Source organism: Miniopterus natalensis, chromosome 2, assembly GCF_054644295.1.
Source record: "Miniopterus natalensis isolate mMinNat1 chromosome 2, mMinNat1.hap1, whole genome shotgun sequence".
In the NCBI taxonomy this organism is placed as follows: Eukaryota; Metazoa; Chordata; class Mammalia; order Chiroptera; family Miniopteridae; genus Miniopterus; species Miniopterus natalensis.
The window spans coordinates 2,383,389-2,406,145 of NC_142082.1; the positions used below are offsets into that span (position 1 = coordinate 2,383,389).

Genomic DNA, 22,757 nt, shown 5'->3' on the forward strand with positions numbered 1-22,757 from the left:
ATGATCAGCCCACTATTGTCAGGATCTGTTCACACCTCCTCTAGAATACACGGTCCATGTGAAGGAAGATGCCCGGGAAGGGGGGTTGTGTAAACAGCTCCCTGCATGCGAGCACAACCCCGATCCCCCCTTCACAGCGTAAGTGCAGCGCAGCGAGTCTGGCCCTGTGGCGTCCCATGTGGGTCCCCCTCAGAGCCAACGCCGGCACTGGAGGGGCTGTGGTGCTCAGTCACCCCCCACCCCCGGACACAGAGAGAGCTCAGCCCCTCGCAGAGGACAGCCCCTGGGGTAAAGCCCTGGACGCTGAGAAACATGAGTCTGCTTTAATTAATTTCCTCTCATTTACCGAGAGTCACAGTCTATTTTAGTAAATAAATTCAGGAAATTGGTAAAGCACTTTCCTCCATCCGTTTTGTACCAGCAATTAGCATGATTGTCACGTTTTTCCTGGCTCCGCGGGCTGCTGCTCCCTGGCGTCCCCCTCTTGCCTGCCGGTTTATAGCCCCTGGCAGCCGCTGTTCCTGCACCCAAACGGCTTAAACAGAAGAGCCTGCAGGGTCTCCGCTTCATTCGCTGATCCCTCACCGCGGAGCTCTTTCTCTGAGCCCGGCGTTCTTTTCAAACAGCCCTTTCCCCTTCTCAGAGACCGCTTTGCCCTCTGGCGCGGGACCCAGAACCGCATTCATCCCGAGAAGCTTCTCCCCTGCTCACCCCATCCCCCTCCGGGGCTGTGAGCCCAGCCGGGCTGGTCCCCTACCTTCATCAGCCACTGCGTGTTGTTTTCCATGATGTTCTCCAGCACCTGCAGCCGCTGCGCGGAGTCGTCGTAGTCGAGGGGCGCGTCCCTCTGCACGGAGTTGGGCACGTAGGAGCCGGCGGGCGGGCGGCAGTTGTCCGCCTCGGGCAGCAGGAACGTGTAGCTGCAGGCGCCCTGCTGGACCTGGTACTGCCGCCGGCCCCCGCTGTCCATGCTCCTCCGAAAGCTGTTGTAGGCGGCGGCCGGGAGCAGGTCCCAGCTCAGAGTTAGGAGGACAATCGGCCACATTGTTCCTGCCTGGGGAAGACGGCTCAGCGAGCCGCAGGGCGCATGGGACGCGGTCCTGGGCTGCCCTCTGCGACCAGGGCTCAGCCGCTCGGCTTAGGGTCCATCCGCCGAGCCGCGTCCCCGCTCTCCCAGCAGCAGGCGCGGAGCCAGCCCCGGGCTGCCTGTCTGTCTGTCCTGGGGAGCTGTCCCTGCAGCCGGGAGTGCACCCTGCTCCCCGGGGAGGGCTGTGCTCGCCCACAGAGGGGAGTTGCTGCCTCTTTGTCTCTGCCCCAGAGCCTGCAGTGTCGGGATCAGGATCCGAATCGGCCACTCTCCGCTCTTTATATGATAAGTTGATAAGAGCAGCCAGACATGTGTGGCGAGCGGCTCCGCCCTCCCGCTCGTCCGTTATCTTCCTGTGGGGGGGGTCAGCAGCCAGGCAGCAGGAAAAACCCCAGCCCCCCGTGCGTGCCTCCCGGCCAGGCTGCGCGGCAGAGCCCTGTGGGAACGGGGCTCACAGGGCCCCTGGGCACTGCAGGGCACCCCCCCGGCGGAGCATTTCCTAGGGAGCCTGGGTCTCCGTCTGACGGATTCCTCAGCGCAGCTGGGGGAGTAGCTGAGGCAGTCACTGGAAAGCACAATGCAGGTTCCTGTTTTTCCTTTAGGGATAGAAATACTGCAGGCACGTCAGGACTCCAGTTTATTGTTGTTACAAACACAGAGGAAGGAGCCCTGCTCCTGTAAACTCTGCCTCGGCGACGCAGGACAGTCCCAGGGTGTTGCTCAATTCTGATCTGAGCTCAGAGGACAGAATTCTCACTTCAGACGCCTGACAGGGAGACGGCGCTTCATTCAGTCGCAGGGAGGTCAGCCTCCGAGCCCTGACATCCAGTCTTGTCCCCTTTGAATTAAGCGCTGATGGCCTCACCTGTGAAAGCGAGGCGTTGGGTCCCCTGCCACTGCTGCTCTCTCAGCCCCGGGACTGTGCGTCCTCAGTCACTCCCTGAGCAAAGCCTGGCTGTCGGAGGCTAGAGCCTGCTCACTCCCCAGGCAGAGAGCACACGCAGAGGAGCCGGTGCCAACCCACCTGCACAGGTGTGCTGGTCGCCCTCACTGGTAGCACCTGCTGGTGCCCCGAGGGACCACACCTGCCGGGAAAGCCTGTGTCAGTCTGTGTCATGCAAGATCAGCTTCCTGGTGTACATGACAAAGGGCCAGGGCTAAGGAGGCCAGCCTGGCAGCCACATAGGGTGGTCTGAGCATAGAAATTCCTCACGAAAGGCAGGTCGTGGTGGCAGCACCGTCCAGAGGTCTGTCTTGACTGTAAATGAGCCCGTCTGCTGTCCCCTTGCATCTAAGATAACATACCTTTAAATGTCAGAGTGACCTTCCCAAACTCCTCAGGGCTCACCTCCCAGGGCAGAAGACCACAGGTCTCATTGTTACCTTGGTCCCTGCATACCATCTCCATGTGCTAGAAATGTAAATTATTAACCATCCCGTACCCACCAGTGCAGAAGTGTGTGTCTGTCCGTTTTACTTCTTACTCCATCCCAGAGACCCGGCTTTGCTTTCTGCCGCCTCCCTGACCTACCACCAGTGGCTTTCATGTAACGTCTACACCTGCTCCTTGGATTCTAATGGACAAAATAAGGTGTGGAACCGGCCTTCTCTGGAGCATTTCCTCAGTCCTTTGCGATTATGCTTCCCAGAAATTGTCAGTTTCGCTCAAATAAACTCATCAAAATTCTGCACAGGTTGGGACTTCTTGGGCCGACGCTGGGGAGTGCAGGATTATGATGTTAACTCCCAGGTGGGTGTGGGATCTGCAGAGCGAGTTCACTTCTGGAGTGTTTCCAGGAGTCTTCGTCACACCGGTAGCACGTCCCTCCTGCTCACGGCTGGCTCCTGGGTGGGTAACCCCTGGAGCAGGGCTGAGATCCCGAGGTCCTCCCTGTGTTGGGCAGAGTCCGCATTTCCCACCAGGCTCTACCTGAAATACCACCTTTCCTTGAACTGCGGATGGTCACAGCAGCGGCCAGTGTCCAGGCTTCCTCACTAGAAACAGTAGCTCCTTTCTCAGGACATGTCGGGCTGCCGCCCGCACGGGGCCCGCGCCACCGTCAGACTCGCCCCCTAACCGTGGTGCTCCGTGTCCGAGCGGAGTGCACCCGCCGCTGTCCAGGGGCTGTGCCTTCAGCAGACATGGGAGCCCCGGAGGTCAGGGAGCAGGACAGGTGCTGGGCGGTACGTGGATGCCACGAAGGCACGGGTTTAGGGGAACGCGCCCTAGAATTCTGGCTGCAGAGGGCAGCGCACGCGTTTGAAGACTTGTCAGAACCCGGTCCAGCGAGAGTGGAAGCAAAGGCTTGACCTCTCTGTGCCTCAGTTTCCCCACTTGTAAGACGATTCTTCCTCTGTGGTGCCTTTCGGATGGAAATGACACAACATAGTAAATGTGACCTAGGAATATTAGTTTCCTCTTTACTGGCATTTCTGGTGAATGGAACTTGGTTCTTTCACCATCAAATATCATAACCACTTGTTCTCTGGACGTGAGATGGAAACTTAGGGGCAGATTTTTCCTTCTGAGTTTTTTCCCATTTGAAGAAGCCTGTTGTGAGGTGTCGCTGTTGCAATTGGGGTTTAGAAATCATTTTTCTGCCGTCCAGGAAACAGTGCCTCCGAGAGAGGGGATGTCCCGCGGGTCCCTCTCGTCCACCAGCCTGTAACGGTCACTGTGGAGGGCCTGGGGTGAAGATGAATAGACCTGAAGAAGCAACAGGAGGGAGGGGTGGGACTGAGGAGGGGTGAGCACAGCGGGAGTGCAGTGTGGTCTCCAGGCCGCAGTCCTGCAGGCGGTTGGCAGGGACGCTGTCGTCTCTGCCCCTCGGTCAGACCCTTCCTGGGTTCCTACAGGGAATTTTTAGCGGAGAGATGGGGAAGCTCCCATTAGACAGGGCCCCACACTTCTTCTGTGAAAGGTCAGATGGAAATGTCTCATGCTTTGCTGACCACGTGGACACTGAAATTGGAAGTTCTTCTAATTTTCATGTACTGAAATATTCTTTTCTGGCTTTTTTTTCTGGCCATTTAACAATGTAAAAACCATTCTTAGGTCACTGGCCATTCATAACAGAGCAGGGCTGTAGTCTGAGCTGGAACCTCGGAGCCTGTGGGCGTGGTGTGGATGGGAGGCCACTGGGTGCACAGCCTGTGTGAATGGCCCTCCCCCTGCTCTGGTCACGAAGGTCAGCATCATGAAGAATTCTGCCTCAGTTTACCCTGATGAACAAGAGCCCTCCCCCCATGCATGGGAAAAGCCAAAGGCCCCTGACTTGCATCAGCTCACCGCTGCCTGAGGCCCTGGCGCGGAGCCCTGGTCAGCTCGAGTGGCCAGCATGGCCTTGGTTTTGGGAGGGTGCTGAGTGTTCAGACACCATGAGAAGCAAAACTGAGGCTCCCCTTCAGTGTCTGGCCCTTGGCCAGTAGCCACTGGGGGCTTCGGGATGCCTTGTCTTCCTCTCTTCCCACCTGGCCTTTCCAGAGTCGGCTGAATGAGACCAGTCAGCGTGTTTACTTACAAACTAATGCTCAGAGTACAGGGGAGCTGTTAGAAAGTTCACTGGGCATAAAATGGTTGGAGAAAAAGCTACTTTTACTACTTTGTGTGTGTGATAACCAAGGAGAGCTAAAGGAGCCACAACTGGCAACAATGTCCAGCTTTCCGCGGGCAGCCCCCCACACCTGTAGGAGGCGTCTCCACGCCCCTGGACAGGCTGAGCTGGACCTGGAGACCACAGGGGGAGTCGAGCCGTCCTGCAAACCCTGGTGCCGCCTCTCTCCAGGGCTGCCCATCGGGGGGGAGCTAGTGTTAAGCCTGAGTCTGGCGGCTGCGAGAGACTATGCCCAGCTATGGGATTTGAAAAAAGTGCCAAAGGAAAAGCTACAGTAACGATACAGTAAAGACAGAAGAAAAAAAAAGGTATAAATATAAACACAACACACACACTCTCGCACACGCGCACATACACACACTCACGCACCCTTGGAAGGTAAATCCTGCCCGTAGTGGGTGTGGAATTGGCTCAGTGGGGAGATGACCAGAATTCCCTTGGCCAGGTGCACCTCTGGGCCTGACTTTGACATCATGCTGATGAATTTATAGCAGTAGGTTTCACCCCGATTTTAACCTGGTAACTCAACTTCTGTGGAGATGGTGGAGATTCACCTTGTCATGCTGGCCATTTCCTCTGTTCGGTGCAAACACACGTCCCCGGAGACAGAATCCTGTGGCCATGGGCCACCACGAGCCGGAGCCGCTGGTTTGCCAGGGGCCACCGCATGTCTGCTTCAGCTCCCAGACCTGTGGCCTCTGAGTGGGCAGAGACCTCAGCCATATACACTCGGGTGCAGACGTCATAGTGGATCCTGCTCACCAGCTGCGGAGAGTCTCAGAGATCAGCCGGTATCGGGGCCTCAGTTGGGCTGTGTACACATCCGGCTGCATTTTCAGATTCTTTCCTCCTTTCTTTGCCTCTTTAGTGTCACTCAGTGAAGATGTTGAGAAGACTGATGATGTACCTTTTAGAATTTTAACGGTTTCGGAAATGAAGTATGCTGCCTAGTGTAGCACAGTTTCCTGTCCCAGTTGCAATTGATTATATATAGCATCTGACATAAAGTATACTTGGAGCCTGGCCAGCCGGTGTGGCTCAGCGGTTGAGTGTCGTCCCCGGCACCAGGAGGTCCCTGTTGGGTTCCCTGGCAGGGCACATGCCTGAGTTTTGGCCTCCATCCCTAGCAGGGGTGTGCAGGAGGCAGCCAGTCTATATTCCTCTCTCATCAATGTTTCTCTCCCTTTCCCTCTCTCTAGAAAATCAATAAAAGCATATAATGTACATATATGTGTGTGTGTGTGTGCGCGCGTACGTATATATATATGGAGAACAGACTAAATGTCCACTTGGAGTGGGGCATCAGCTCCCTGGCACCCACCTTTGTGGAAGGTGAGGAAATGTATACTTTGTTGGAATAAGGACCTGCCTGCCAGTGGGAGAGAAAACCCTTTGCCAGATGTGTTTTCAGGCAATTTCCTTTCCTGGGAAACAGCCATTTCCCCTGCGCTTCCCAGTGTATTTTCCTTGCCGAGCAGATGGGTGAGTGCAGGCCCGAGGGGCAGGCCCCAGGCGCATGGCCTTATCTGGGACAGTCATCTTCCTCCCCGCAGCTGTGTAACTTGTGATGGGCACCTGGCTGTGTGTCAGAGGGTTGGTATTGATGGAAGACTCAGAGTTAATAACTGGAGAGAATCTGAATTTCCCATGTGACTGCTCAGGTGGCTGTCACTCTTATTTAGGTCAGTTCAATTCAAAGGTACCAAAATACTCATTCATCGTAAGTCATCTGAGTGTTTACTGTGAAATTGTGTCTAAAAGGCATGTAGAAAGGACAGACGTCTTTTTTTTTTTTTTTTAAAGAAACTTAAAAGGTTCCTGAATGTTTTACAGTTTGTTCTGCCAAAACCCAGCATAACATCTGCTACAGAACATTCGCTTTAAAGCCATGTTGTATATAATGTGTAACCTGAAGGACTTTGGAAGAGAAACCTCTTAGTTACTAGAGACTTGGGAAATATCCAAGTAACTGTTTGCTTTTTGTTTGTTTTTTAAGATTCCAGCATGAATTCCCTGAATTTTTAGGGATATTTTGGTTTATATAATTCTCCTGTTATAAAAAGTTATCTCAAATGCTGTTTGATTTTTAAATATTTTCATTCTCTTAATATTTTCATGGAATGTTTTATCATCTCATCAAAAAATGCCTGAAAGGTTAAGATACAAACCATAACTTAAAAAGCCAGCGGGTAAAATTCTGAAACAACAGATGAGTGCGTTGGTCTGATAATGCTCATGCCCGTGATTCTGTGTCCTGTTTTCTCCCCATAGAAAAAAACACTAAACATTTTCTTTCAGTGCATTGATGTCGACAATGACTGTTTTACCCACAACCAATGTAAAGTCAATAACGTCTTTCCTTTGACTAACAACATTAGAGGTTTTTGAGGTGGGTTTATGAGTTGTAATTTTATATTAAGCGTTCCTAAATTTATTTTAATAAAAATTTAGAGAATTTAAATTCTGTTGATTGTAAAAAATGTGTCTAGTCTCTTGTCATAACCATTCTATTAGAAACTAAATTTCTTTCAGAATGAACTTCTTGGAAGTGGCTTAATGCCATCTAGATTAATCTTTGTTTAATCTGACTTTATAAAATTTTTATCTTAATTATTGAGAATCCTTTTAAAATAAGAGAGATAAAAATGTCTTGTGTGCTAGTTACATTAAGATATATTATCTCTCCTGGTTATAGGTTAACATAAATAAAATCACTTATGTCAAAGGAGTAAAACAATAAAAGCACTAAACCCCCTTGGGTATCCCATCAGTCTGACTTGATATAAAAACATCTTCCTGTGGGAAATTAGGCTTGATTATGGAGTTACATGTATAAAAAGTATTTTTGAAGAATTATGTATAGTTTTTGGAGAATGATACTAGAAATATAATAAATAGTTAATATATAAAAGGACATGATGTTTGCATTCAAGTGTATAAAAATACTCCATCTCTTTTTTTTTTAAATTTATTGTTGAGAGTATTACAGAGGTCTCCTTTTTCCCCCCACTGACCCCCTCCACCTGCCCTCGCACCCCCCACCCCAGGCCTTCACCACGCTGTGTCCATGGGTCATGTATATATGCATATAAGTTCTTTGGTTAATCTCTTCCTGCATGCCCCCCCTTCCCTCTGCGATCTCTCAGTCTGTTCCATGCTTCCATGTCTCTGAATCTATTTTGTCTGTCAGTTTATTTTATTCATTAGATTCTACATATTAGTGAGATCCTGTGATACTTGTCTTTCTCTGACTAGCTTATTTCACTTAGTATAATGCTCTCCAGGTCCCTCTATGCTGTCCCAAGGGTAAGGGGTTTTACTTTTTCACAGCTGCATAGTATTCCATGGTGTAAATGTCCCACAGCTTTTTTAAATGCTTCATGTCTTGTTCCTTCATGAATTCAAGCTTGGCTGTCCCATGAAGCTGTCGGTCTTTCCTGATGATCTGACATGTACACAGCTCTTCTTCCTATACCCCATCTCATGCAGTTTCTTTGGTACCCGCTTCATTAATAATAAACTGTTCTTCCCCCAGATATTTTATTTCAAGGAAAGGGTCTAAATGCAAAGAAAGATTGATACAAAAGAAAGATGAAAGGAAGTGAATTTTACAAAGCCTGTGACAAGAGGACATCTATACCCTTATTAGCTACCTCGGTTTTGGCTTCTGTTTCCCTTCAAGAAAAAAAAAAAAAAATTAATAGTGGTTTTCAAAAGCCCTAGCACTAGTTACAGGCAAAAATATGGTTTACTTTTTCCCAAAATCCTGATGCACATTTCAGTGACCTTTTTAAAGTATCTGTCAAAAAGTTTTGCTTGTCTTCAATGAAAAGCACAACAAAAACCTGCTAGAGATGTTACCTGTGGGAGAAGCGAAGTGTCCAACCCACTGGTGATGCTCGCCTGCTCCCTCCACTGGTCTTATTGCAAATAACAGGCAGAACTAAAGGTTTTTATTAAAGTCAGTAACAGAAGTAAGATGCAATTAAGGACATAAATCAGCAGCAACTAATGTACAGCCCAGGGAGCTTTCATCATGGTTTTAGTGCAGAAAGCACCTCACCATGTGCAGAGGTCGAACACCCACTCGTGCGCATCTGTGGGTGGTAAGAAGTATAGTTAAGCCTCCATTCAGCACACGCAGAGCCAGAAGCTATATCTCTGTCCTCTGGTTACCAGGTTACCTCCCAGTGAGTGAAGCAGCAGTGGGAAAAGTAGAGGTCTGTGTGTCTGTCTCCTTGAGGGGTGCGCTAGAGACCCGATCCTGCTTGTAGCCCATTTACTTACAGCCTGAGGAGGGAGTTCCAGGGTCCCGGGGACAGTGCTCTGATGGCCTCCCTGCTGATTCTGGGTCCTGCCGGGGAGCACACCGAGCAGGGACACCTGACCCATCAGCCAGGAGCACTTCAGTGACCTCCTCCATCCAAGTGTTTCCTTATTTCAAAAGAGCCTTTCCCCAGAATAGAGACTCCAAAAGTGAAGGCAGTTACATCCCTGGCGGAGGGAAAGTTGTACAATAAATAGGAGACCACGGAGACCCCACCCAGACCCCGCTTCCAAGGACTGGCTGGGACATTCGACTTCACAGCAGAGAATGCATGTGGGGCCTCGGGAGTGGACTGACCTGATGTGAAGGGCTCCCGGAGGCTGAGGGGAGAGGTGGGGAGAAGGTAAGGCTGGAGGGAGCCCTGAGGCGCAACGGGACGGCCGTGCAGGTCACGTGTCGGCCTGAACGAGAACCCAGCATCCACCAGAGGTTGCTTAAGGACCGTCATTGGGCCTTCTGGAGGGAGCGGATATGGGAATTTCAGCTACAGGGTGGGTTTGGTATTGGGGTTGACTCTTCCACTTAGAACACCTAAAGGTGCTGGGTAAAAGTAATTTAAAAAACGGTGTTAATAGCATCCATGAAATGACAATAAGGAAATACCCGATGAAATGGCAGTGGAAGCAGGAACTGGGTGAGTCAGGTGGCCTGTGGAACAAGGACCAAGCGAATGCAGTGGCTCTGAGCGAGGACATCAGCCCGGGGGGCAGCCGAGGCGGCCAGGGTGCCGCAGAGGTGTCACGAGCCCTTGGGCTAATTAAGACTTTAAGTATTTGTGCACCCTCTCCTCAGGCCACCTGGCTCACTGGGAGCTCTGTTCTTTAAACTGGGTGCTGCTGGAGTCTTTTCATTGGGCCCCTTATCACCTCATGGGCCTGTTGCGTTTGAATGAAGTCACAAAATATATCGGTCAATGGCCCCAGGTTGAGTTGAACTGTCGCGTGCAGAGCACCTGATCCAGACCAGGTGGCCCCGGGTGAAAGCGGTCACTGGTTCCGAATGTACAGTCCTCTGACTGAGAGCGCGTTTCATTCTCAGCAGCTGCCCCAGGCCGGGCCCGTGTCCGAGTGTCGTCCACGATGGTGCGTTTTCACGGGTTCAGGGCAGAATAATGTTTAATGTGCCCCAGCCCGCAGTGTTGCGTTAGGGTTAGTGAGGGGGCACAGCGCCGTGCTATTTTCCCTGTGGGTTCCCAGTGCCGGTTCCTTTTATTCAGTCCCGCAGGTGGGAAGGACGCGTCTAGTTGTAAAAGATGCAGGCTGAGGAGTTCTCAGTGAGCTGGCCGTGGGGGAGAGCTCAGGATGAGGCGCTCGGTGATCCTGAGCCTAGGTCATCCAGGGCACCTCCACCTGCCTCCAGGGTCGCTCTGGAAGGCCAGCCCAGCCCAGCCCAAGGCTGGGTGTCATGGGGAACAAGGCCTCCACTGCCTGCGTCCCTTCCCCCAAGACAGCAGAATGCCACCTGCCTTTCTGAATTGGAATTGGGGGTCCCCTGGGTATTGGGAGAGCCTCCCTCATCCTTGGGTAGGACAAAGTGGTCTCTCTTTTCACCCACAGCTCAAAATACCACCCAGGCCTTGCTTCCCTGACAATCACTGCCCTGATGGGCGTTTGCACGTGGTCTTTCAAAAGGATAAATATGAGCCATGATAAAGGCTTGTGGGGAGGGACATGGGTGGGAATTCTTTCCCAGATGCATTTTTAGGAAAACACTCAGCCCAAACCCACAGCCATTCTAAACAGCTGGAGGTGAGGCCTTCGGGTCGCAGGGATCATAGCTACACTGTGTAGATGCCTTCCACGGGTTATAACTCTGGAAAAGGCCATAGGCTAACTTGACAAAGGCGATTGCTCAGTGTCCTGCCTGAAATACTCCCATCACTGCCGTGAGGGCTCCAGGATCCGGGCTTTCTAGGGGCCCTGGGGCTACACACACAATGGGGGCTGGGACACCTGTCCCGGGCTCAGTGTTGGTCATGGCCACTCATCCTTGTTGGTGACGATGTTTATCTGGTGGGAGCAGCTTGCATGGCCCTAGTGGCCTAGTGATACCTCAGAGACAGGAGAGGCTTGGCCACCATGGAGCAGTCAGTCTAGAAAGGCTGCTAAGCTTCCATGGAGTCAGAACTCAAAATTCCCTGAAAATAATCTTTAAAAAAAGGTCTGAAAAGGAAAGCCCTGGAAAGAACATCATGTTTGTGAGAACATCCCTTGGAAACGGACCTTGTGGTTGAAGGAATAGTTTGATAAGCGCGGAGGCAGGCTGAGACCCTCCCTGCGGGCCAGCTGGAGTTACCAGGGAGGAGGCCCAGCACCTCCCCAAGGAGGGGTCTGCAGAGTAGGGTGCGTTGGGTCGGCCGGCCCTGAGCTGCTTGGGGCTCGCAGGCACCCTGGGCCTGGCAGCTCACCTGTCCTGCAGCAGGCGTTGCCGGGACCCTCCGTCCACATTCGATTTATTTCCTGTCTTTGTCCAGAACACACCTGAGTCTCCTGCCCACCTTGTCCACCCTCCCCCAGGTGGTTCCCAGCATGTTGGGCCAGGTCCAGAACCACACAGACAGGTTGGGGCCCCCCTCCTTATGGGAAAGACGAGCGTCAGAAAAATGATTGAAAGTGGAGGGGACAGAAGGTGCAGCATTGAGAGAGTGATACGGACGCCCCTGAAAATATGCTGTTGCTTTTACAAACAGATCTTTATTAAATGGCCAAGGTATGAAAATTAGAGGCAAAGTCATTAGAATACCTAGGCGATAGAGTTACAGGAGTGGTCCCAGGGCCGGCAGGTTTGCTCTGCAGGGATGCGTCCTAGGGAGATGTGACAGAGACAAGGCCATTTTCCAGAACCCAGACTTCAATGGCATTTTTGTCAATTATTTGTTTTCTTTCTTAACAAACAGCTGTACCTGGATTTACGGGAATCTTGCTCAGCACCAGCGGAGGCTGGGGGTGGGTAGGGAACTTATTTATGCCCTGGGCTTCCTCTCTTTCCTCATAATTCTGCTGCTGAGGATATTGACAGGAAAACAGGATCTTAGCATCCAGTGAGTTCATCTGCCGTTTCCACCAGAAATTCCAGGCTTGGTGACATCAATCTGTGCCGCCCGGGATGTCACTGGGAGAGCAGGCATCTGGAAATGATGGAACCCGGAACGGCAGGGCGTGGTTTCAGGAAGGGGGGGGAGAGGAGCCCTCCTGCGTGCCTACTACGTGCAGCTCCCTTTTTCCTGAGCCTCATGTGATGTCCCCAAGCCGTGCAGTAGAAACAAGGAGTCCCCTGTTTGTCAGACCCCCCCCCCCATCATCCTCGGTGGTTTTTCAGGTGTTGCAACTTGTGGCAACTCAGTAAGTTAGGTGCGAAGTCTCGGATTTATTAATGTTTAAATCGGCGCCCAGCCGTTTGCGTGCTTCTGCATCGTGTTTGTCTTCAGACTGAAATGTGAAGACGAGGCAGTAAATGCTGAATATTCTGCCACCTGTGCTTATTGGAATAAAAGTAATTCAAGAGAAGTCTTGATTCATAAAACACTATGCTGCTTTAACGCCACCCTCATTACAAGACGTTTTGCACAGTGAGGGGAGTGAGGACCAGAAGCGTGAGCGATGGGGGCGGCCGGGGCAGCTGGAGGCGGTTTCACAGCGTTTTCAGTCACACGGGATCGTTGTCGAACATTCAGTGAGAAAATCAAGCTTCCAGTCTCATAGTCATCGTCCCGAGAAACCCGAGTGGGAACCGCAGCGGGCCACGGTGGCGGGGCACGCTGTGCTCGGGCGCCACGGCTGGTGGGCGCTTTCCTTTATCGCGTGTGTTTGATGGAGCCTCTCGAGCGCCTGGAGAACGGGCCCCACCACCCAGCTTCGCCAAGTCCTGATGTTCTCGCTGCTTCCGCTCCTGTTGGCTTCTCACAGACTGTTGCAGGTTTTACAGTGTCACGAAGCTGAAGCCCCCTCCCTGGCCCCCCTCCCGTCTTCCCCCCTGAGAACCGGCCTGTTACCCCGTCATCTTGAGGTGACTTTTGAGGGGAAGGCTTAGTGCCTGGTGGGAAGGAGCTGGCGTGGAGGCAGGTGTACGGGGTGGGGATGCAGGCCTTAGTCTTCCTGGAAAATGGATCCATTCTTCTGAGCCTGTTTCTTCATCTGTTTCCTGGGGTGATAATCCTGCCCTGGGGGTTGGTGTGAGATACTTGAAATCAATCCCCCAGCTCCTGGCAGGTGGTGGCGCCGGGGACCTGGTGGGAAGTCAAAGCCGTAGATACTTAAAGTCGTTTCAAAAGGAACAGCTTGGGGCCCTGACTCCTGACACTCATCACCTCCAGGGACCTGTCTCAGTGAGAGTCCTGGAGCAGGGGGACCTCGGGCTCCTCTGGGGGTGCCCAGCCCTCTGGGCTTGCAGTTAAGGAAACTGTCTCAGGAAAGGTTGAGGGGCTCAGTCTTGCTCAGAACTTGGTTGGTGGCCCTTCAGCTTGGGCAGGGCCTCCTTTCCAGGGCTCGGAACCCAGCACCGTGCCTGGCATCCCACCCGTCAAGTAAGAAGACCCCTGCCAAGGACCTTCTGCGCTCTGCTGTGGGCCCCATGCCTTCCTTGGCGTAAATGTTCGTCCTAACCCTCATTTGATTTTAACCCAGGCACACAGTGGTTTTCCTATAAGACTCAGTTTCTCATTCTAAGTCAAAGTCACTCTGACCCTAGGCTGTACTTAGTTATTTAAAGGTGATCTAGGCACTCGGTTTCTCTCCCCTCCTCCCCCAAATAAACAAAAGGCCTTACTCTTGTCTTGCCCCTCAAATCGCTGCCTCCAGGCTGCGGTTCAGGGTAGTTTGGGTTGAGGGGTCCCTGTGTTTGCTTGGACTGGGAGGGTCCTCGGACACTTCTGTAAAGCCAGGCTGGGCTTACTTTCCATACAGTTTATAGGGCTGGGGGGGGGCTGTGGATCATTGCTCAGATTCTCCAGGGAAGATGGGCCCTGCTTTCTTCTTAGGCAGGCATGGCTGTCCCTTCGGGGGGCAGGACACCAGCCTTTAGGCAGACAGAGCTGTGGAGAGGAGGTGATGGGCCACCGGAGGCTTCCCTGCCGCCTCTCCCCCATGTCCGAGTTCTGTTCATCGGTGCTTGACAGGCAGGTGTCCAGCAAGGTTGGCAGCTGTGCCCCCGCCGGAGGAGAGGGAGACCTAGTGTGTGGCTGCCACCCCCTGCGCACTCCCTCCCCTAGTCAGGGCTTCTGTGCAGGATCCTGACAGACGAACAGACACCCAGGGATGTGCACTTGAGCTTGGCAGCTGCAGCCCTGGAGAAGGAGGGGCTGTGGGCTTGCTCCTGGCTCCCGCCTGTGGTCACAGAGCCCCTTCCAGAACTGATAGATAAATAAAATTAATTTATTCCAGCCACACCAGCACTGCCGCGGGTCAGGGTGTGACTTTCCAAAGCACAGGCCTTTTCAGTTAACAGACAAGGAACGTGGCTTCATTGAGACTGTACTGAGACTCGTGCCTGCATGTAGACACAGACATGCACCCTCCTTAACCAGGACGAAGGAACAGGTCCCATCACTTCTCATTAGACCGTGCATCTTAGAAAGCATGCAGCCGCTTCAGCTGGTGCTGCGTAGAGAATAGACTGAAGTTCTGATAAAAGGGAGCATTTTCAGAGGTCCTGGGCAGTGAGAATACCCCCCCCCCCCCCCCCCGCACACATGGCTGTAAATAGGAAGCCTCTCTCTCCTAATCTCAAAATCTTACAAAGCAACCTCGCTGCTGTTACGTGTTCCCTAAAGGAATGTACTTCCTCCCAGCCCCGGAAGGATATTTTTAAGAGAATGTGAAGCTTGTGACAGGAATCATCGATACCTTTGGAATTTTCTCCCGGTGACTCAGGCGCGCTCTCTGTCACTACCTGGGCATTGGTCCGGGACTGCGTGACGCCGGGCCCGCGCCACCCGACGCGCAGCCCAGCCGAGCGAGAGGGAGAAGGGAGGATGTTCTGTTGCGCGCTCTCACCGTGGTGAATGATGCTCGTTTTCCTCCCCACTTTAATTAGAATGTTTCTACGTTTGCCAAAGAAAACGCTGGAGTGGAGACAGCCCGAGGTTATAGGAACAGCTTGATGTAATGGCTTATTTGTGCAGGAAGCACGACTTGTTTGGAGTTTTATTGAGACGGGAAGTTCAGAGCGTGGCACACGCAGGCACAACAAATTCTCAGGTGCCGCTGAGTCATCTGTTGTTGGAAATAGGCGGCCTCCCGGTAGTTTTCCCCTGGATTTACTCTTTATCTTCACTCTGGGTTTTGTTTTTTTTGTTTCAATGCAGTGAGAGTGAATGGGGGTAGGAAAGATTCAATTAGAGATGGTGTACATTTTTTAAATGCCAGCTATCAAGAATAAAGCAGAGAAATTCTCATGTATCTGTGGCTGTAGATACGGATACATAGCAATTATCTATGTTGCAAACTGAGAGCAACCGCAGCGAGCCCTCAGGTGCCTCGGTGCCTTTGCTGTTCCAAACGTAACCATGAGCCAGGGGAGGGGGCCTGAGGCTCATGAAGATGAAACGCACCCTGGGTTTATTCCTTTGTGCTCTGTTTGCTCTCGAGTGCTTTAAAGTGAGCGTTTAACAGCAGAAGCCGATAGGAGTTTGATTGATAGAACTAGGAGCTTGGAGCTGGTACAGACATAGGAGTCTCTGGTTTGAGTCTCCCGACCTTTTCTGAAAGATTAGGCTGGATGCCACCTTAAAATATGCAGAAGCTGCGGCCACCCCGGCAAGAGCTCTGTGTTTTGAAAACTCCCTGTGGCACTAACGGGTCAGGGGCTGCGTCTAATGGAACTGCATGAGGAGCCCAGGCAGGGGGCCGGGGACAGTGCCCGGGGAATTGGGGCCCCTGAGACTGAGTCCCAGCTACTCTAATTTCTGTGACCCTGGCCAGCCCTCTGCTAAATTAGGACGTTTACAACCGCCCTAAGCATTCCAAGGCGCATCAGAAGACGCCGAGCAGTGTGGCGAAGGCTTTGAGGGGCAGGTGCTAACCAAGCTCTCTTCCCACCGGACACAGCGGCACCACTTTTCCCTTCTTTTTAATTAAGACCTTTTTTTTTTTTAGAACAGTTTCAGGTTTTGAGCAAAATTGAGAGGAAGGTGCAGAGATTTCCTCTATACGCCCCCCACACACACACATGCGCACGGCCTCCCTCCCTATCAGCACCCCACCAGATGGGACATTTATCACTGATGACCCTGCGGACATCAGGGTCGCTCTTGTACATGCTGTGGGTTTGGATAAATGCATGGTGACGTGTGTCCACCACTACGGTAGCACACAGAGCAGTTTCACTGCCTGGAAAGTCCCCGGGGCTCCGCCTGGTCATCCTTTCCATCACCCAGCCCCTGGCAACTCCTGACCTTTCTACTGTCCCACAGTTTTGTCTTTTCCAGGCTATCACAGAGTTGGAATCACTCAGTGTGTGGCCTTTTCAGGTGGCTTCTGTCACATGCATTGCAGGTTCCTTCTCGACCTTCCATGACATGATAGTCATTTCTTTTTAGCTGAATACTGTTCCATTGTGTGGATGGACCACAGTTTATCTGTCACCGAGGGCATCTTGGCAGCTTCCAACTTGCGGCAACTATGACTAAAGCTACTATAGACATCCATGTGCAGGTTTTTGTTTGGATGTCAGTTTTCAGTTCTTTTAAGTAAATACCAAGTAGAATGGTTGCTGGACTGTTATAATAGGGGCATGTTTAGTTTTATAGGAAACAGCCACTGTCCCCCGAGGTGCCTGCCCCACCTGCCCTCCCGCCAGCAGCGAGTGAGGTTCCTGCTGCTCCACACCCTCCCGGCACTGGGTTTGGTCGGTGTCTGGGTTTTGGCCTTTCTGACAGGTGTGTAGTGGGGTCTCACTGCTGTTTAATTTGCACTCCCTGATGGGCTATGATGCGGAGCATCCTTTCATTGCCATCTGTGCATCTTTGGTAAGGTGGCTGTTAGGGTCCCTGGCCCAGTATCTGATCGGGCAGCACCTCTTTTTGAAGCTCAGGAGCCTGCCCCTTTAGGCACATTAATGACTACCTGGCATTGTGGATGTGAACTTGGATGGTGGCTGGCCTTCTGCTGCTCCATGACATCCCCCCAGGTTCATTGGGCACCCACTCAGCTCTCACAGTGAGCCCGGCCTCACCATCCTGATTCCTGAGCCACTTGCCTGCCCATCACAATACCAATACCACACACACACACACACACACACACACACAACACACGCACAACACATGCACACGCATGCAATATACAGCACATGCACATACACTCACGCACACATGCAAACCACACATACATACTATACGCACGGCACACACAGCACACACACAACACTGACATAACACAACACACACAACACAGCACATGTACAGCACACATACAAACACAGCACACATACACACAGCATAATACATACAGCACATGACCTTGCACACGTAGCACATATACATGTGCACACATACACGTATAGCACACATAGCACACAACGTACACATGCAACACACAGCACATGTACACACCACACATGCACTCACAGCACACATGCACACACACACGCACAACATACACACAACACACATACACACCCACAACACACACACACACGTTCTTTTCCTAGTTATGCTCAGGACACGCTTTCTGGGAAGCATCCCCAGACCTTCAGGAGAGGCTAATTTCACCCTCTTCTATGGTTTCTCAGTTGTTCATGTCACCAGTACACATGCTGTTGTGTAAGAGGATCGTTAATGTGTTAAGGAGTCATTTATGTTTGTCTCCTGGGAGACGATGAGCTTCTTGGAGGCGAGGTCCATGTTTTTGTCTGTTTTCTCAATGCCCTGCATCTGTATTGAAGACCCTGAGGAACATCTGGAGTTAAAATCGAGCCTGACTGGAGGGGTGACAAGGTCCAGGTGCTGGGCAGATAGAGGGCTGGGGGCTGGTTCCTCCAGCAGAAAGACTCCAGACGGCTGCTCTTTGGGAAGGAGGGAGGTCATTAGGAACCACATCGTAGAGGCCATAAGACCAAACTCAGGTCTTTCCACTTCTGCAGGTTTGCAGTCAGAGGGGGACCTGGGCTCCGGCTTTTGTGAGGATTCCCAGGCAATGACTTGGAGGCAGATGAAGTCAGACCTAAGAGTCCTGATGGGAGGCGGCCCGGCAGCTGCATGTGTGGACCGGAACCCATGGGCTGGGAAAGAACCAGACCTGGAACCCTGGCGAGAGTCCAGGACCTTGAAGGATGGGGGAGGGTGGGGCAGAAGGGAGGCGCCCGCCTTGGGTCCCACTCAGAGCACGGCCCGTGGGAAGGCTTCCTCGCCCGTCCACTTCCTTCCCTGAGTCCACAGAACATTCCTGCTCAGCTTTTGTGGGCTGGTTTGCTTTGTGGCTTCCTTGTTGTTTACACGTCCAGGTATTCGTAGACAGATCTTATCTCCTTCCCTCTGAGTCACCCCGTGGCCCAACTGCAGATCTGACTCCTTTAAACTCGGCTCCTGGGTCTGACCTCTGGCCACTCTCTGAAGGATATTGTTTTGTGTTTTTGGATTTTATTCCATCTTGATTATTCTAAGATATATAGTAAACTAAATAGGGCCTGCTGCGTGTGGTCTTAAAGTAGAGAAAATTATAAATAAATGAATATATGCATATAAGGTATATAAAATTGTGCATACGTGCATGTGTGTATGTGTGCACACGTCTGTGTGTGCATGTGTGTGCGCGTCAGTGTGTGTGTGTGCGTGTGTGTATAGAGAGTTTCTGTGTTGATTGTGTTACGAACCCGAGTCTGACTTTATGAAAATGAAAAGTTAATGTTCTTTGAAAGGCATCATTGAGAAAATGGAAAGGCGAGCCCCAGAATTAAGAAACTATTTATAGTCCACATATTTGAAAAGGAAGTTGTGTTCAAAATAGATAAAGAATTCTTTTTTTTAAGAAATATATCTTTATTGACTTCAGAGAAAGGAAAAGAGAGGGAGAGAGAGAGAGAAACATCAATGATGAGAGAGTCATTGATCAAGCCCGCAACCTGGGCATGTGCCCTGACCGGGAATCGAACCCCGATCGCCTGGATCCCAGGTCGATGCTCAACCACTGAGCCACGCCCAGCTGGGCTAGATAAAGAATTCTTACAACCCAATCCACGTTCTTTAAAAATGGGCAAGAACTTCACAGAAGGTTCGTGGACGACAAAGCAGGCGAAAAGGTGCTGGTGACGAGTCGTCTGGGAAATGGGGTGGAAACCACAGTGAGCCGAGTCCACACCCCGCGGTGGCCAGGTTAAGTTAATGCCACAATTAAAGTGCCACGTGGCAAGAGGACACGGAGCAGCTGGAACTCGTACTTTTTGGGGGAAGAGGAAACGGCAGACACCTCAGAGATCCGCTTGACAATTTCTCATTGAAATTTAATGAGTAACTTTCCCAGTGGCCCCACCATTCCAATTCTAGGAGGCAGGGGGAGAGACACCTGTAAAAAGACAGGCTGCTGTCCGTAGCAGCCCTGCTCCAAGGTGGAGGACAACCAAAATGCCAGTCACAGGCGAGTGGGTGAAGATTGCGGTACAGCCAGAAATTAACACAGCAGCACCTGCGGCAGTAAATCCGAGCACCAGCCACATCACCGAATCTCGAACACGTGGTGCTGAGCAGAAGCAGCCAGACGGCGTCTCACCCGCCCGGAGCTCCAAGGACAGGCTGCACCCTCTGCCCTGACGGCGGGCCCGCGGGCAAGGGAGTGCGAACCTCCACCGATGGACGCCTACTAATCTCGATAGGGCTGCGTCACGCTTGGGCGTGCAGATGTGTCAAAGTCATCAAACTTTGTGCATTTAAAATGGGTGCATCTTATTGTTTATAAGTTATACCTCCATACAATGGGTTTTCAAAGTTCATCACAAACACAAAAAGCACGTACACATTGCTAGGAAATGGTACCATCGGTTGCTTATGCATTTAAGTGACTTCAAGCCAGTGCAGTCCCTCCCCGGGTATAACCCTGGTGAAGGACCAGCACAGAGGAGTGGGGGGAGTTTGGGCCTGGACACACCTTCCCACCCTCAGCATGTCTGCAGGCACCACTTATTCCTGAGGCTGGCCATGGTTTCCAGCAGAGACCTGAGCATCGGCTGTGTGAGGCTCTCAGGAGAGGTCCAAACTGAGATGTAGCCGGTAATGAACTCTGGACCATCACCGGTTCTCCGGACCTCACAGAGTCCAGGCTGCACTGAGAAGCAGGCCCCCGAGGGCCCCATCTCCATGACAGCGAACGGGGTCCTTCTCGTGCTTGGCTTGTATGTCTGTCTGCCTCACGGCTGGGCTGGGCTGGCCCTGGCCCCCCAGGTCTCAGGTCCTCACTACCCACGGGGGCAGCACCAGGGACAGCGCCAACAGAAAGCTGTGCACCTGTCTCCCACTAGCCTCTGCTATTTCCACCAGTGTTGGAGCCTCGAAAGAGGAGTGGACACTGGACCATCTGGCCCTGTCTCTGTGTGGGGCCCCATACCATACAGCCGAAAAACCAAATTCCCCAATAAACCTCCAGGACAAGTTGTTGGTGGGTAAACAGTGACTGTCTGCATTCTCCAGCATAGTTTTGTGATGTGGACAATTTTCTCACAGTTATAAAGTCTCGTGCAGTAGAAGCTCACCTTCTGTTGTTTCCTGAGGGGCGGTCACTCCTTTCCATCTGGCAGCTCCCTGAGGGGTGAGGGATAGGCGAGGCTCGGCCAGCATGACCCTGTAGCCACTGGGAGTGGGGAATGCAGGCCTCCTGGTGCCCAGGCCCCTCTTTTCCTGGGCTCCTAAAATGCAGGCCCAACCCTCATGCATGGGGCGTTTCTACCCCTGTCCAATTGCTGACACCCACATTACTCTTTCCTTCCTAAGGGTTTATCCGTTGCCTATTTTCTCCTGCCTCCTGGTGCCCCTCCTCCCTTGGGACTTCTTCATTGGCAAAAAGCTTAGTCTCGCCCAGGAGGAAGTGCTTTGAAACGTAGGAGCAGGGAGTACCCTGCCTTCCCTGGGTGTTCCCAGAAGCCACAGCACTGGGTGGATTGGTAGGAAAGTGTGACGGACGGCCTGCGTCTCTGACCTGAGACTCAGCAGCAGACAAGTCAGACGTGAACAATGCTGTGGCGTAATCCAGCCGGGACACCGAGGACAGCTGCCATCTCCAGACAGCCACGCTCCGCTGTGAGCAGCCGTCTGCCGGTGCTGGGTGGGAGGGAGGCGGCTGCTCTCCGGTCCAGTCCAGAAGGGATGGTCACTGGCCCCGGCCTGTGCCTGCATTTGAAGGACGTTCAGAAACCGAGCTTGAGTTTTAAGCACTGGGAATTAAAGAAATTGTGTTTGTAAAATAAGATGTTGAGTTTGATTTTTAAAAGTCCAGATGGGTAAGCTTTGTTTTAGTGGAAAGACTACAGTGGTGCCTCGGTCTTCGAATGCAGTCCATTCTGGATGACTGTTCGAGCTCTGAAACATTTGAAAACCGAGGGATCCACAGCCAGCAGCCGGGCCTCAGGATCGTGCCCTCAGCGGAAGCTGCGCAGCATGTTCGACTTCCGAGGCGTGTTCAAAACCGAAGCATTTCCTTCCTGGTTTACGGTGTTTGTAAACTGAAATGTTCGTCAACAGAAATGTTCAAAAACCGAGGTACCACTGTATAAGCAACTTTTCCAACAGTTAGTAAGTTCGGTGGCTCCTGGGGGCAGCCCCAGGTTACTGAGCCTGGATTCACAGGATTCCTAGGAGCTGTCCCTCATCTTTGGAAGAATGTGCCTGATTTAACTATAAGGAAAACGGGTTCTTGGAACCTTGAAATGATATAGTTGTCTCGTATACCTGTGTACAGAACAGAATATCTAAACCGCCTACTAACCCTCAAAGAAGGGGGAAGACAACTTTGGAGAAAGCAAATGAAATTCATCCTAACTCACGCTGCAACGGTCACAGTAGCAGGTGAAGTGTCCTCAGAGTGACCTAAAAACAAAATTCACAGTAGATCATTCTGCAAATCTCGACCCAAAATACGGCTCTGAATAAAAACTTCAACAAAAAAACCTGGCCTATGGGAGGTGTCTCGACGGTGCCCCAGTCAAACAACCACAGTCGTCAGCTGACGGGAGGGGACAGAGGACATGCTCTTCCTCTCCCCCTGCACATGGAGCTGGCGAATGGAGTTAGATCAGAGGGAGGAAGATGCTCCTGAGAAACGTGGAGGCCAAACAACAAGCAAGGCCCTGGTGTGAGGCGGGGCCTGTCGGGGGCTCTCGGCAGTGGAACCACTAGAGCACCTGCGAGAAGCTGGTGGGCCTGGGAAGCCGGCCATGCAGGACTTGGCATGAGGAAGGTCAGCCCCCAGGAGGGAGCCTGGCCAGGACTGCCCAGAGTGAGATGAGCTGGGGCCCCAGCAGGACTGGGGGGTAGGCCTCTGTGCCAGGGTGGGACAAGGGGTCAGGAGGAGGCACAGGGCCTGCAGATGGAGACAGGACAGGCTGGCAGCCTCCAGACAAACTGGAGAGGAGACCGAGCGACTGGAGACCAGGGCTCTAACCCAGACGTCTGTCTCCTAGTGGGCGGCCGCTCTGTTTCGGAGCTGAAATGTTATCGGCTGGACTCTCACACTTGGGTGGGTTTTTTCCTCTCATCCTCTAAGGGACTATGTCCTATTCTCCTTTGGTGGGTGGGTCGATGCAAGGCAGG

General features: G+C 52.1%; 2 protein-coding genes across 6 annotated transcripts in view; one reads left to right on the top strand and one right to left on the bottom strand.

Annotated features, from left to right (window-relative positions):
- Nucleotides 1-1,391, bottom strand: part of ANGPT2 (angiopoietin 2) — a 42,838-nt gene extending 41,447 nt beyond the window's left edge. Inside the window, exon 1 of the mRNA XM_087814057.1 lies at nucleotides 758-1,391. Coding sequence (XP_087670183.1) covers nucleotides 758-1,045 — 288 coding nt within the window. The 5' untranslated portion in view covers nucleotides 1,046-1,391. The remainder of the gene's footprint in view (nucleotides 1-757) is intronic.
- Nucleotides 1-22,757, top strand: part of MCPH1 (microcephalin 1) — a 134,174-nt gene that overhangs the window by 88,441 nt on the left and 22,976 nt on the right. The window lies entirely within an intron of this gene.